Source organism: Aspergillus saccharolyticus (genome assembly GCF_003184585.1).
Source record: "Aspergillus saccharolyticus JOP 1030-1 unplaced genomic scaffold BP01scaffold_20, whole genome shotgun sequence".
NCBI classification, from domain to species: domain Eukaryota; kingdom Fungi; phylum Ascomycota; class Eurotiomycetes; order Eurotiales; family Aspergillaceae; genus Aspergillus; species Aspergillus saccharolyticus.
This window is the reverse complement of record NW_020290630.1, coordinates 26,676-41,480: the sequence shown is the minus strand read 5'-3', so window position 1 is coordinate 41,480 and position 14,805 is coordinate 26,676. Positions and strand designations below refer to the sequence as shown.

Here is a 14,805-nt window from a genome sequence, read left to right as displayed (position 1 = left end):
GAATTGTAAAGCAAAGGCTTGGAACTCCCTTGGCAGAGCCATGGCCAAGGCCTGTAACCCGAGAGTCTAACGCTATCAAACTTTGTGACTTTTAGAGGCCAGTCACAAAAGTGGTGGCGTTCATCAGGAGGCGACAAGGTGAAGAACCATGCTATAAGCTGGTTCCCGAGAACAAAAGAATACAAACCAACAATCATGATCTGGTCTTCTCAATTCGGGAGAACAAGCAGAGAAGCCAGTTCATCAAGTGAGGGGGGGATAAAAGGGTTGAAAAGGGAATTCAGCTCCCGCCGGGTCCCGAAGCCACTGCCGCACTGGTAAGTATGTATTGTGTGACGGACGGATAAATGCAGTTGAGGCTGTGGCTGGGCAGAGCGCTTTCCCGCCGGTGCTTTCTTCCCCTTCCCGTCCACAAAACATTAGTGGAGGTAACGAAGCAAGCAATAGTACCGACCAGCTCTAACTGGATTTGATGCAATGATCTTCCACTGCTGTGGGAAAAGAGTATAAGGCAGCTGTCCAATACATGAAATTCATGCTTTATTCATTGACCACCCACCTCTCTCCCCCCCCTGAGCTGAGACGACAACGCTTAGAAATAGGTGACGCGGCCCTTTCATTCGTCCATTCGACTCGATAACGCCCAGAAATCATCACATCTGTCACATCATATCCGTTCTTGACAGGTCATAATATCCCCGACTGCTGCTGTTTCTTTCTTATCTGTCCCTTCCTTCACTTCCTCCCCATCTTTTTTCCCTCCTCAACTGACCTCACATCCTACAATACACACCACCATGCCGAACCGTCTAGGAATTGCTTCGATGTCGCTGGGCCGACCGGGCATCCACAGTCTGTCCAGCAAGCTGCACCAGGCCGCTCTGCACGGCTACGAGGGCATTGAGCTGTTTTTCGACGACCTCGACCACTTCGCCAAAACCCTGTTCCAGGGGTGCCACATCGCGGCGGCCAAGCAGGTACGCCGGCTGTGCGACTCGCTGGGGCTGACCATCATCTGCCTGCAGCCCTTCTCCTTCTACGAGGGCCTGCTGGACCGCGCGGAGTCGGAGCGCATGGTCACCGAGAAGCTGCCGCGGTGGTTCGAGCTGGCGCGTCTCCTGGACACCGACATGATCCAGATTCCGTCCAACTTCCTGCTGGCCGACGCGGAGACGGGCGAGCTGCGCACGACGGGCGACCGCGCGGTGATCGTGAGCGACCTGCAGCGTGTCGCCGATCTGGGGCTGCAGCAGAAGCCGCCCTTCCGGTTCGTCTACGAGGCCCTCTGCTGGGGCAACCACGTCGACACCTGGGACGCCTCGTGGGAGATCGTGCAGCAGGTCGACCGCCCCAATTTTGGGTTGTGTCTGGACACCTTCAACCTGGCTGGTCGCGTCTACGCCGACCCCGCCCATCCCTCGGGCAAGACCCCCAACGCCGACGCCGACCTTGCCGCCTCGCTGGCCAAGCTGCGCCAGTCGGTCGATGTCAAGAAGATCTTCTACATCCAGATCGTGGATGGCGAGCGTCTCAGCGCCCCCCTCGACGCCACCCACCCCTTCCATGTCCCCGGCCAGCCCGTCCGCATGAACTGGTCTCGCAACGCCCGCTTGTTTGCCTTTGAGGAGGATCGCGGCGGCTACCTGCCCGTTCAGGAGGTCGCCCAGGCCTTCTTTGATACCGGCTTCGAGGGCTGGGTCTCGCTCGAGCTGTTCTCGCGGACCTTGGCTGATCCTCACCCGGATACGCCCAAGCAGCACGCTCGCCGCGGACTGGAGTCGTGGAAGAAGCTGGTCACCCGGCTGGGTCTGAGTGATGTCTCGCCGTCCGCGGAGTTTGAGCCGGCCGGGAACTCGTCGGTGGAGACTCCTGCTGTGGCTGCTCCTTCGTCGCCTCTGCAGCACCGTCTGTGAGGGTGGTGCTTGACCGTGGGATACCACGCGGATGCTCCATCTGTCGCTGGAGCTAAACCATGGATGAGCTTTCAAGCTCAATGCCCTCCATACATACAACTCAACATCATCCTAAACACAAAGATGATGTGAATAAAAATATACCCCGTCTTCAGCCTGACAGGCTGGCTATCGATCAGCTCGATCACTCCAGCCTTGGGGTCGGGCTGATACTCTGCACATACTACCGCTAAATTTACTCGATTAGCAAGGGATTCTGTATCTGGTATGACTGTAATGACCTCTGTTTCGGTTGGTGGATGTTTTTTTATGTTTTTTTTTTTTCTTTTCTTAGAGATAGAGAATACGATCTTTGACAATAATTGTCTTATCTGAAGGAAGAAGCGGTTGTCTAAAGTATAAGTAGTCAATCCAGAGCAAAAGTAGTCCACAGGGCCCACCTAAACACCTATACACCCGCATACATGCATACATGCACAGCTGCCACTTGTCAAGCTACTCTGTATTTAAGTAGAATAAGTAAAATAAGTAAGTAATGCATGCGGGGTCAATGAGGGGTAAGCTCCCCCACCTTGGCACTTCCCATCAACATTTCCTAAACAAAAGAATCGCTTCGGCAACTACAACAACAACAACAATGCTCCAATCTGAACCTGAGTCTGAACTTGAGCCCAAGAAGGTCGCTATCATCGGTGCGCCAAATCCCTTCACCCAGACATCCCCGGGTCCACCCCCACCCCCCAGCGAATACTACGAAAGGTAATTAACTGATAAGCACAGGAGCCGGCCCCTCCGGTCTCGTCACCGCCAAAACCTTCCTGCACAACGCTCCCGTGGGAAGGTTTCGGGTCACCATCTTTGAGAAGGGTGATTCTATTGGGGGGTTATGGAATTGGACTCATCCCGAGGGGGCAACGGACGAGGGTGAGGGGGAGCATGCGGGACAGCAGGGAGGTTCGCATACACGGCGCAGGGAGTTTGTAAGCCCCTCCATGCGGACGAACCTCAGTCGATTCACGGTTGCGTTTGCGGATCTCGCCTGGGAGGAGGTCCTGGGATCCGTGCCGGTACCGATGTTCCCGCGGGCGTGGCAGGTGGGGAGATACCTCGAGGCTTATGCGGAGCGGTTTCTTGCCTCCCCTGGGGTGGTCATCAGATTCGGGTGTGAGGTGGTGAAGACGAGCACGAGTAGTCAGGGGGGTTGGGTGGTGGAGTGGGTGGATGGGTTTGTTTGCCCCGATTCCTGTCTGTCTGGATTTCCATGGACCAGAAGAAGAGGGTGCTGACAGCTACAGCAAGGACAAGTCCACGCACGAAGAACACTTCGACTACCTCGTCATCGCGTCCGGGTACTTTGCGCGTCCTTTCATGCCGGATATCCCCGGGCTTGCAGCATTCAGCGACAAGACCGTGCACAGCTCTGCACTCCGCGGCGCAGCGGATGTGCAACGCGTGCTTTCGGCTGGGGGACCAAGTGGCAAGGTGGTGATCATTGGGGGCAGTCTGTCCGGCGTCGAGGCTGCGTCTGCCGTGGCCTTGCATCTGTCCTCGCTGGGCGTATCACACCCCACCACCCAAATTCATCATATCTGTTCAAGGCCGTTCTGGGCAGTCCCGACCTACCTCCCCAGCCCAGCGGAGACACAGGGCCAACTCGTGCCCTTCCTCCCGCTCGACCTGGTCTTCTACGATCTCGCCCGTCGGCCACCGGGTCGGATCGAGTTTACTTCTGGTCCGCTTTCGCCGGCGCAGGTGGCCAAGACCAATAGCTACTTGCGGGCTCTACTGGGGAGCGAGTACGCGCGGATTGGTAGCGGCAGCAACAACAGCATCAAACTCCAAACACCATCCTGGACAGCCATCAGCAACGATCACGCTGAATACGTCCGCAGCGGCGCAATCCACACCACCATCGGCCGGGTCGCGCGTCTCGAACAGACCCCAAACCACAGCGCCACGAATATTCACATCACCCTGCCGACCGGGTCAAGCCGCATCATCGAAGATGTCGCAGCCGTCATCCTCGCCACTGGCTTCACCCCCGATGACTCGCTCGCCTTCCTGCCAGAGTCTATCCTCATGCAGCTGGAATACTCCCCCGACGACCCGTTCATCCCCCTCATCCTCGACAACAAGGGGACCGTGCGGACTGAGATCCCCGCCCTGGGGTTCGTGGGCTTCTACCGCGGCCCGTACTGGGGGGTGATGGAGATGCAAGCCCGGAGTCTGGTCGCGCGGTGGACGGCACAACCTGGAGATAGTCCCACGGGACACCACCCTCACCCTGACCCTCGTGGTAGCACCGAAAAGGCGAGAGAGCAACTGCGGCAGCTGCGACAAAATTCGACCCAGCGCAGCCAGTTTCCCATGGGTGACTATGTCGGGCTTATGGAGAGTTTTGCGCGGGAGCTGGGGATTCCAAGGGTGGAGCTGGGAGAATTACAGCAGCGAGTAAATCCTGTCATTCCGGCGAGATATCACGCGTTTGACGCCTGCACTGGAAGCACGAATAGTGGTAAGAGGAGGCGGAATAGATCCGAGGACATGATGTCTATAAACAAAGATGATAGTACCCGACGAACGCCAACCCAGCCCCAAAAGACAATCGAACCCCTCTCGTCCTTACTCTCCCTTTTCACCACAGAAGACCAGTATGCTGCGGCAACCACAACAGCAACCGCAACAGCCATCTTCCGCGCTCTGCACGGCTCGTGGCGTTTCACCCGCACAACAACAACAACAACAACAACAAGCACACTCACACCCGGCTCTGCAGAACCGGAATTCAAACCCAAAGACCACCCCGTGGTAGAGAATTCTCGCAATTCAGAACAGACATCAACGCTTCCACCCCTTCCCGACAGAACCAAAGACACCACAAAAGGCGCTGCGACGTTCCATCCGCGCTACGTGACAGCCCCCGGCTACGAGAAGGAATATCTCTACCTCGAATCAGAAGCAGAAACTAGAACCCCTGCCTCCGATTTCGAAACCCCATCCTCCAGAGACCTCTCCAGCACGAGAAAAGGAGCGGTGTATCGGCTTGTCGGTGATGAGGGAGGTGGTCCCCAAAATACGGATTCAGGTCCGGGGGTGCAGGGTGGTCAGATATATGTGTGGGATGACCACGCTTGGGACGCAGCGACTGGTCTCGGAGATACTAGAGACGATGGCCAGGGCGGGGCTGGGTCCTTAGCGGACCGGTTCGCGTATGGTCTTCAAGTCCGGCCGGCAATATCACTTGGGCCTGATGCTGAACATGACATGGAATCTGGGACTGATGGGGTGGAAGGGCATCGGTCGAGGTTCAGTGTCCATGCGTCGGGGCAGAGCTGTGATGGTTCTAATACGCCCGTGACGTGGGAGTATAGGTTTGTGCTCGATGGGGTGTCTGTCATACGATGGGAGTGTTTGGAAAATGAGAATCTCTCCGCAGGCAGGAGAAGGCGCACGGAAACGGTGTATGTGCGCTGATGTAAGACTCCCAAGTGCATGATACTAATAGTTACATCTACAACATGAGGAAGATCATGGGCCTATTTTTAAAATAAATGACTTTCAACAAGCCTACTCCAATGGTATCGTCAAGCTATCATCCAGCGACACAACCTAGTGTGCACCCGCCTAGACTATCCAGGTTATACATTAACAGACAGACATCAAACATCAAACCCGTGTATCCTCCACCGTCGTCGCGTACGGCTTCTCGGTATCGGCCGACTGGTGCGTCACCCGCATCGACTTCTCATGGGAAAACAGATCCTCGCCCTGGGTGACGTGATTGGCACCGCCGAAGAGCGCGTCGATCTCCTCCAGAGGCACCTGCTTGGTCTCTGGGATGAAGAAGAAGACAAAGACCGACAGCACGAAGTTAATCCCCGCGAACATGTAGAATGCGTAGAAGCCGCAGTTATTGAGGAAGGTGGGGAAGAACTGCTGCACGATGGCGTTGGCGACGTTCTGGGTCTGTGAGGCCATTCCCACGGCTTGCGCGCGAACGTTCATGGAGAAGACCTCGGACGTCCAGATCCATACTGTTGCTCCCCAGGAGGGTTTGTCTGTGAAGGAATGAGGTTAGTAACCCAGAAAGAAAACGTGGAAAAGGGGTCGGGCTACACTTACAGAAGAAAATGAATAAGAATAGTAAGAAGACGATCGATATGCCCACCGATTCTGTCTTTGCGCCGCCCGGTGACGGGGTCTCGGTTTCAACAGCAGCCACGATGATCATGCAGATACCCATGCCGATACCACCGAGGATCAGGAGGAACTTGCGTCCGAACCGGTCAATCACCCAGACTGCGTTCAATGTGAAGATGATACCGAAGGTGGCATTGAGGGCGTTGATGAGCGCGATCTGGCCGGCGCTCTTGAAAACCTTCTGGTAAATCTTGGTCGAGTAGGTGTTGAGGGTGCCCTGTCCGGTAATCTGCTGACCAGCGTTGATGACCAAGGCCAGCCCCATACGCTTGCGGAGGGACTTGTCCTTCCAGAGCGCGCTGTAGTTGCTGGAGATGGCCTCCTTTTCGTACTCGATGGCTTCGCGGATTTTCAGCAGCTCTTCTTCGACCTCCTCCTCGGTCTCACGGACTCTGCGAAGAGCCGAGCGTGCCTTCTCGATATCGTCTTTGCGCTGAACGTACCTACAGCGGGTCAGCAAGGAACCGTTTAACTTCTGAACGGCTATAGACATACCAGCGAGGCGAACCAGGAATCGTTGGAAGAATGGCAAGAATGATGACTGGGACAAGGAGCTGGAAGATAACAACAAGCTTCCAGTCCCATTCTCCCAGGCTTTCTGTGTGCTTCGTGCAGCCATAGTTGATCCAGAAACAGATGAACGACCCAACGGAGTAGAACATCTGCCAGAAAGTCATGATCTTTCCTCGGATTTCTGGCGGTGCAAGTTCACCGATGTAAATCGGACCCGCAGCTAAGAATCGTCAGGGAATATCTTTGAGTGGCTATACCTCGATGCACTTACTCAAGGCGATACCCTGGCCAATACCGATGATGCACCGTCCAGCAAGGAAGCAAGCAATGCTGCCCCGCGGCGACCAACACTGCATGAATGTGGCAGCAATAACCAAAACACATCCGGTAGCCATTCCGATCTTGCGACCAAGATAATCGGCAACGGGACCACCAAGGAAGAAACCACCGAAAATCGCACCAACTGTGTATGCCGTGTTGACGGCTCCGATCATATTATCATCAGGGTCGTGGAAGTAGGCTGTCCATTTGTCCGAGCCCTGCACAGAATTGTAGACAGAGGCGTCATAACCATAAAGCACCATACATGCTGCTGCAACCAAGGAAATGAACCTGGAGAGTCAAATATTTAGCGGGCTGTTCGGAGAGACCTGTGTGAGGGAAAGACTCACCAGTTGTAGGCTCGCTTTGACATTAATTTCTCGACCATCTTGAAATTGTGGATGAGGTCTAATCGGATGAGGATAATATAAAACCGAAGAGGTGAGAGTCACCAAGTGGTCGTCCTAAAGGGCCACCTCTTGAGCCAACCGGGGCTAGAAAGGACTGATGGTGAGAAGGCGAAACACAGACAGGAAAGAAAAGAGAAGATGCAGCAGACGATGCGGGCTGTGGATATATATATGCGAGCTGCCCGAGTTCGAATCAGGGTAACCATAAGCAGATAAGCTACCATGCTGCGTGCCAGCAGCCAGGTGGCAAGCTATATCAAGCCATCCTACGCTCTAGCAGCATCCCATGCAGCTTAGGGTGAACGCTAAACTGGACTCAATCCTGGGAGGAGGCAAAATTCGAGCAAAAGGCGGGGGGTACAGAGCTCCCCCGTGCATTTGAGCGCACGAACCGGTCATAACAGGGCTTCCCCGACAGTCGTCTCCAGGATTTGAGTCGGGGTGAGTGGGGATTCCGGGGTGAGCCCAACAAGTGAAGGGGTGGATCGTGGATGGAGCAATTCCCCAGACGGGACCCATTGTCGGGGCAGTCGTATCGTGGAGAAATCCGGGGTCGAGATAGGAGGAAATTCTCGACCACACACGGCCCAAGTCATCGCATTTCCCACGAATCAGCCGCGCTAAGAACGCCAAACGGGGGCTTACTCGGATCCACCAATGGAAGATGAAAAATAGATTAAATCAAGACATGTCGCATTTCACATGGAGGGAGAAAAGGATTGGAGCAAACGATCAGATGAGAAGGCAATTGGATGGCGAAGAGGAGAGGAGGTGGTGTAGAGGTGAGAGGTAGAAGCAGAAGGAAGCTGAAGATTGCAAACAACCAAGACATCGCCAGCCTCGGTCACGAGACACACCCTTCCTGTCCTCTTCCCCTCCCCCATCCCAGATTTACCTCGAATGAGATCCCCCCTTCTCTCGTCCCTACAGTCAGGTTCGTATGAATGCCACGAGGTTTACGCATATTGCGATCCGCCAGATTTCCAGCATGTTCTCTGTCGCTCCTCGAGATCCGGATCTACAAGGCTACTAGTTTACTGGGCCAGAATGGGGCCACTCTGACAGCCACAAGACCATTCCTATTCCTGATACATACAGTCGAGGCCGGTCTGTCCATATATCTGTTATTAACCGAGGTCATGCCCCTCGCCCATCTCGCTAGTCCCATTGCAGAAACAAGTTCCAAGCTCTTTCCTACCACGATTACAGGAGCAGCCCAGACATTTCCTAGAAAAAGAATCTAGATGACTCTTCCAATTCTTGCCTAGGAGCATGCAGAGTGGCGCTGGTTCAGGATTGAGATGATTTGTCGTGCCCGATACCCTCTAGCTCCTTGTTTTCGGCACACCGTTGTCTCTTCTGAGCCTGCCAGATACCGGTGTGCCTTCGTACGCTTGCGTTCGGGGCTGGCGGGAGCACAGGGATCCTCTCCTCGGCCTTCCAATCACCTATACGTACTTGAGACGAATCGAGAGTAAAGACCTCTTGAATGTTCCTGTGAGTGTTTCGTTGCGCGGGGGTGAGCCGTCTATATCGCTGCTGGGTGGCTGAACTGATCATGGACGGCGTGGTGAAGCCGTCACTAACCACATCCAATGTTTGACTTGGTCTTTTCAGCGAAGCCTCGGGTACCGGGTCTCTCATATCATCACTCGGAACTAGTTGGCCTGCCTTCATGGCAATGCCGCGTGTGGATTTATCGCGATGTCTCATGCCTTGAAGCAGCGAGTATCGCACGCGAAGCCGTCGGTAGATCTCCCGCAAGACATAAAGGAGGGTCGCCACAATGACTGATGCCCCAAAGACTGCACAGATCTTGTAGAACACATCGAGTTCACGTGTCTTTCTCGAGTGATGGCGCCTCTCCACACGATCAATGTCTGTTTCCGAACGACGTCTGACGCACTGTCCTTTGACCGAATCCAGGAAGACCTTTTTTTCAAAGGTATCTCTCCAACCATGACTGTCACACAAGTCCGCACAGTCCGGGCTAGATTTTGAAGACTTTCGGTAAATGGTCGGATCTGTATCGCCAATGCGAATCATAGCAACAACATCCGATTCATCGACGGCCCTTTGGGAGATCTTTGTTCCTTTCTCCTTCCCGAGCAGGTATTCCAGAATCCCATGGTATCCGAGGGACTTTGGATCGCTCTTTGTGGGTGTTTTGGCAGCTGTGTATGCCGGGAGCTCATCTTGCGCTTGCCTTGGTCCGGAGGCTTCGTCCGTGAAGTTGCTTCGTTTTCTATGCTCACCAACGGGCAAGGAAGACAGCGAGCGATCTGGTGGTGTTGAGGCTGACAAGGGGTTATCGAGTTCCCCGAATATCAGCTCTTCTAGAAAAGCTTCACATCTCTGCAAGTCTAGAGCCCCTCTCTCGATGTTCGTCATTGACAGCGTGAGTTTCAGGCCTGGTTCAACCCCGTTATTCAACGGGACACTGTCCTTCGCATCTTTGCGAAGCACGGCAGTTGCGAAATGCACAGGGTAGCCCAATAAGATCGTACAACCCAGTTCCTCTGCTTGATTGGACTCGGATACTGTGACGTAACTCGATATGCCTGCGTTTGCGTTCCTGCATCCGCTCAAAGGTCTATTGGCCACGATAGACTGATGCGGAACTAGCGGGGGAGAATCATGGGTAGTATTAGATATCACACCTAGAAGTGCATGAAGGAATGCATAGTATCGCTGTTGGCAATGCATGGAGGAATAGAAGAATCTGACCGCGTGAATCGGATCCTATAATGCGAAGTCTGCTGTCTAAGATGCGGCGAGTAATGCTCTAAAGAGATTAAGCACAGAGGAGGAACTGGAAGACATGATGAGCGTGGCATTATTGAAAGTCGCGACGCAGGCCTACGGAGAGTATTTGGTGATACTAAGGAAGAAGCCACGACCGGTAGCCATGGCCAGATTCCTCCTCATCTTCCTCGTACATACAAGTACCTTACACTTCAATGCATTACGGAGTAGGCAATATTGCGACCCCATCACGTGCTTTCGTGGCCCCCCGACGCGGTCCCGCCGCGGTTTCAACCCGCCAAGCCCAAAAGTCCCCCGTCCCAATCACCGCCCACATCAACCACCTACCGCTTACTACATGATCACTATCGACTCGTGCATGACAGATATCCCCCGATGCCCCGCATATATGGCAAGAAGAAGCAGACGCGACTCTCTTTCGCCCCGATAGGCTCCTCGCCGACTAAGAACGAGTCCACCTCGGACGGAGAGCGCGATCGCCGGGCCACACTTCGGTATTCGCATCCATCCCGGCCCGTCATCCATACCAGTCGCCCACGGACAGAGACCGCCTCGCTCACGCCGTTTGTCAAGAAGACCGGGAAACCATTCACGAATACGCAGACCGCGCCCGAGTCAGTGAAACAACCCGCGCGCAAATCCTCGCGCAAGAAGGGCAAGGAGCGCGCGACCTCGCCTCCTCCCGTCGTGAAAGCTGAGATAGTATCGAAGGATGATGATGATGATGAAGATGATAGGGTAGAGTCCGCGGTGGAGCGGAAAGCTGTTCGGAAGTCGTCGCGTAAGCAAGGTCCGGATTATGCGACCTCTGCTTCGGTGAAGGCTAAGAAGTCTTCAAAAGATGGGCTTCGTGAGGCGGATGTGGAATCGATGCAACCAGCCGAACCCAGTCAAGAACGTGCAGTCACACCGGAGCAGGATAGTGAGAGTGATATCGATATGACCCGCAGCGCGCGCAAACGATCGGTCCTGACGTCGCAGAAGCGGAAGAGATCAGAGGAGTCTTCTGATAGCGAGCCGTCTCTACAAGTCGTCTCAGACGAAAGTGACGGCGATGATGTCGTCAGCAGACCTCGTCGAAAGCTAAGGCGGGGCACGGTTGCTCAGCCAGTGGAGGAGGACGACGAAGATGAGGAGGATGATTTACCAACTGTGCCTCGGACACCTAGCCGTGCCAGACACCAGGATGACCTAGACATTGAGGAGGACCTTCAGGCTCTACAGGATTCAGGTACCAAGCCCTCCTAAATCCTACAACCGAATAAGGCCTTCAGCCTGCTAACAGCACTTTGCTACAGTGGTCAAAGAAAGCAGAACTAGAGGTCGCCTCGCCAACTCAGCTAGGGCCCAACGACAACAACACTTAGAAGCGCTCCGCCGTCGGAGAGCAGGTAAGCTTGAGTCGGACGCGGAAGACTCCCAGGCCGAACCAGAAGAGAACGGAGACGAAGCCGAAGATGACGAAGAAAACGCAAGCGGAGCGGAAAGTGAAACCGCCGCAGCCATCAGACACAGAACTCTCAGCAAAAACGATGACAGCGATGTGGAATCGTCCATTGCAGGCAATGACGATTTGGATCGCTATGAGGAGGACTTTGTCCTAGAGGACGAAGACGATCTCCTGGGTGCACCCGCAGGCCTGGAAGAGATGCCGTTCGAGTTCACCCGCCACGCTTACAAACAGATGAAGGATTACTTCCAAGACGCAGTCGAGTGGATGGTGCACAACCAGCTGAACCCCGCGTTCCCTCGCTCCAGCCCAGTCTACGAACTCGCCTTCAGCAAACTCGAGGATGAGGTCAAGGGCCGCACGGGGTCACAGCTGGTTTCATCTGTGTGGACGCCAGATTTCCGCCGCGCACTGCTGGCACGGCCGCATCTCGAGGTGACCTCCTACCCAATTATAGACAACCACCCGTGCGACGCATGCAAGCGATCCGGTCACCCAGCATCGTTTGACATCAAGCTCTGGGGCAAACCGTACGCTGTAGATACACTCGAGCCTCTCGAAGACGAGGACAGTGAGGATGATGAGAATGAAGAAAAAGAAGAAAAGAACGGCCGGGACAGAGACCGTGACGGCCACGTCCTGCCCGACGAGAACACTCGCTTCCTACTTGGACGGTACGTTATATTGAACAACTCACCCTCCCCCTTTATGCCCTAACCTAACCTCTAAATCCAGTTCACTGACAAACCCAACCCCACAGACACTGCAAAACCAAAGCAAACCTCGCACACACACTGACCCACTGGCGCTTCCGCCTCAACGAGTGGGTGACCGACCACCTCGTCCGCATGAAATATCTAACCGACGACCGCATCGTCGAACGCAGCCACTGGAGCCAGAAGAAGCAGACCAAGTACGCCATCAAAGCCATGGAGAAGATGGTGCAGGACGGCGAGATCAAGAAACTCTGGCGGGACTTCCACATTGATTTGAGAACGGCCCGCGAATCGAGTGTATGTCTATATCACTTTCCTGCGATTTCGATGAAGTCTGGATATTTTGTCTGACCATTTTCACAGTCCCTGGGATAGGTCCCATCGCCATGGCCGGCGCGTGCGTTGTTGTTGCTTTGGGTTTTGACGGCCATTGGGGATTCCGAGGGACTTTTGCATCCTAGGTTACCGCTCGCTCAGTGCATTTCCCCCACTGTTTTGGAGCCAGTGGTCTATACCACCGCAGTAAGATCTCGGCTCTACAGACTTGACATTTCTTCCCCTTACTTTCCTTCTTTCTGTTCATATTCCAAGTATGCGTTGCCTGTGACGGGCCTTTTCTCTCCGTCATCTTCATGATACCCTGCTTGCTGTTATCTTTCCTGCGAAAACAGAATCATCTATGCTAGTAGTCCCTATCATCTGCCGGCCAGTTCCTGTGGTGGGCTAGTTCTACAATCCAGACTACACTACGTGGTTGAATCTTCACTAGGTCTTGAAATCATTCACATTTCATGAATTGTAGAAACATGAGTCCCAAAAATAAAGAGGATAGGAGTAGACATCAACGAAACGAACAAAAAGAAAAAGAAAAACCGGTTTTACAAATACAACACACATCGCCCAAGGACCAAGCTGGGGGTGGAGGGAGGGATGAACAAATATAGTGGGAAAGAAAAGAGCCAAGGATCTGGGAAAGCAGAAGACGTGAGGAGAGGGAAAGAGATCCAGAGCAGCACGCAGGGCCAAGTGCCGCGTCACGGATCCTGGATTCAAATTCCCATCTTGAAGAAGAACCCCCAGCCGTTCTGTACAGTATATATTTTATTCCGTCGAGAGGTCGAGTCTGCTCCAGGCATTCCTGCCGTTCAGTTGCCCATTTCTTCATGGACTGAACGAAAGGATTGAAGGGGACGACTGGAAGAAATGCGAATCGTCCCCCAGGAGAAAGACGAATCTTTGATCTTCTTTCCTCAATCTTTCTGCGATCTCTCGTCTTTGGCGCCTTCGGCGACGGGAGATTTCTTTGTTTTTTCAGATTTACAAAGTAGGCTGAGCCTGCTGCTCGGCGGGAGCAGCGCCAGGGGTGAGCATCTATCGAGCACACAAGACGTCAGCATCAACGCTCAATAAGTCATCGCAGTATCCAACCCCAACAGGTAGCACATAAGACACCGAGCATCCCAACCAACCATCTTGTACGGTACGAACGCATCGTGAAGACTGGATATTTCTCTACCGATCATCCCCATTTCTACCCGCGACCCAACAAGACGTAAGGGGAAAAATGCAATATAAGCTCAGAACATAATGAGATTGAGCAAACCTACCTCATTCGCACCCTTGATCATGCCCTGCTCGCGCTCCATCTGGATGTACTGCTCCTCCTCAGCGTAGGCCAGAGCCCAGGGAACGCCCAACAAGAACGCGCTGGTGCTGATGATCCACAGCGCCTTGCCGCTGAACTGCACGCTGGACTTTGTGAAGGAGGTGACGGTGTTGACGGTGGAGGTAAGGGAGCGGCGGGCGGAGGGGGGCACCATATCCTTCAGGGCGTAGATGCGGTCGTAGAGGGTCTCAGTCTCGAGCTCTTCGTAGGAATCGGTGGAAATCTCGGACTCTGTTGTAGGAGGGAAAGGAGTTAGTTATTGTTTTGATCCTTGGGTGAAAATGCTTAAACTGAGATTTTTGGGATTTTCATTCGTTTTTTATGGGTATATCAAGGATTTGGGGGATGGAGAGTAGAGGCTGGGGTAGGTGCATGTTCGCGCTTGAATGGTCGCGCAAAGGATGTATAACTGGATTATGGACGAATGATTGATTGTCGAGGGATTGTTCGCAAGATGAGAAATTGGATTCGTGACCGAGACCATATGAAATATGATTCTGGTTCACTCAAAGAGAAGACAAAGCCGACATACCGGTGTCAGTGTAGTCATCGTCCTCGCCTTCGTCATCCGAGGCAAGAAGGACGTTGTGCTTGCTGGGCTGAGGCTTCTCCTGGGCGAAGTGCTCGTCCTCGACTTCGGTGAGCTTGACCATTTTGACGTTTGAAGGAAGTAGGACGGTAAATGGATCGTAATAAAAGCTGGGGGCGCGGAGGTCTAAAGACGGTAAAGTGAATAGGTGAAGTTGGATGGAGGAGCAGAACGGAGATTGAAGGCGGCCGACGGCTTCCAACATCCGTTCCAACTTTTTTCCCGGGCGGAAACAAACTCAAAGCGGTAAGGAGCTGAGCG

The 14,805-nt window shown here is 53.9% G+C and overlaps 6 protein-coding genes across 6 annotated transcripts; 3 read left to right on the top strand and 3 right to left on the bottom strand.

Moving 5' to 3' along the window:
- Positions 1-681: 681 nt before the first annotated feature.
- Positions 682-2,180, top strand: BP01DRAFT_321154 (sugar phosphate isomerase/epimerase family protein). Its single transcript, XM_025572722.1, has one exon. The coding sequence runs from the start codon at positions 798-800 to the stop codon at positions 1,911-1,913; it is 1,116 nt and encodes a 371-aa protein (XP_025430329.1). The 5' UTR covers positions 682-797; the 3' UTR covers positions 1,914-2,180.
- A 370-nt stretch (positions 2,181-2,550) lies between these two features.
- BP01DRAFT_424132 (uncharacterized protein) lies at positions 2,551-5,387 on the top strand (the record flags this gene model as incomplete). The annotated part of the gene is made up of 3 exons (XM_025579670.1): positions 2,551-2,605; positions 2,694-3,138; positions 3,209-5,387. 3 exons carry the CDS (start codon positions 2,551-2,553, stop codon positions 5,385-5,387), a joined length of 2,679 nt encoding a protein of 892 aa, XP_025430328.1.
- Positions 5,388-5,579: 192 nt separating this feature from the next.
- BP01DRAFT_298730 (putative MFS sugar transporter) lies at positions 5,580-7,335 on the bottom strand (the record flags this gene model as incomplete). Its single annotated transcript, XM_025571923.1, has 5 exons — positions 5,580-5,971; positions 6,036-6,556; positions 6,609-6,846; positions 6,898-7,238; positions 7,298-7,335. 5 exons carry the CDS (start codon positions 7,333-7,335, stop codon positions 5,580-5,582), a joined length of 1,530 nt encoding a protein of 509 aa, XP_025430327.1.
- Positions 7,336-8,624: 1,289 nt separating this feature from the next.
- On the bottom strand, positions 8,625-10,280 carry BP01DRAFT_80562 (uncharacterized protein). The gene has a single exon (XM_025580124.1). It carries the CDS (start codon positions 10,061-10,063, stop codon positions 8,648-8,650), a length of 1,416 nt encoding a protein of 471 aa, XP_025430326.1. The 5' UTR covers positions 10,064-10,280; the 3' UTR covers positions 8,625-8,647.
- A 184-nt stretch (positions 10,281-10,464) lies between these two features.
- BP01DRAFT_357655 (uncharacterized protein) lies at positions 10,465-12,996 on the top strand. The gene is made up of 4 exons (XM_025575249.1): positions 10,465-11,354; positions 11,422-12,247; positions 12,334-12,586; positions 12,653-12,996. Exons 1-4 carry the CDS (start codon positions 10,499-10,501, stop codon positions 12,662-12,664), a joined length of 1,947 nt encoding a protein of 648 aa, XP_025430325.1. The 5' UTR covers positions 10,465-10,498; the 3' UTR covers positions 12,665-12,996.
- A 610-nt stretch (positions 12,997-13,606) lies between these two features.
- Positions 13,607-14,608, bottom strand: BP01DRAFT_374651 (mitochondrial import receptor subunit TOM22; the record flags this gene model as incomplete). Its single annotated transcript, XM_025576845.1, has 3 exons — positions 13,607-13,660; positions 13,897-14,186; positions 14,488-14,608. The coding sequence occupies 3 exons, from the start codon at positions 14,606-14,608 to the stop codon at positions 13,607-13,609; spliced, it is 465 nt and encodes a 154-aa protein (XP_025430324.1).
- Positions 14,609-14,805: the final 197 nt, after the last annotated feature.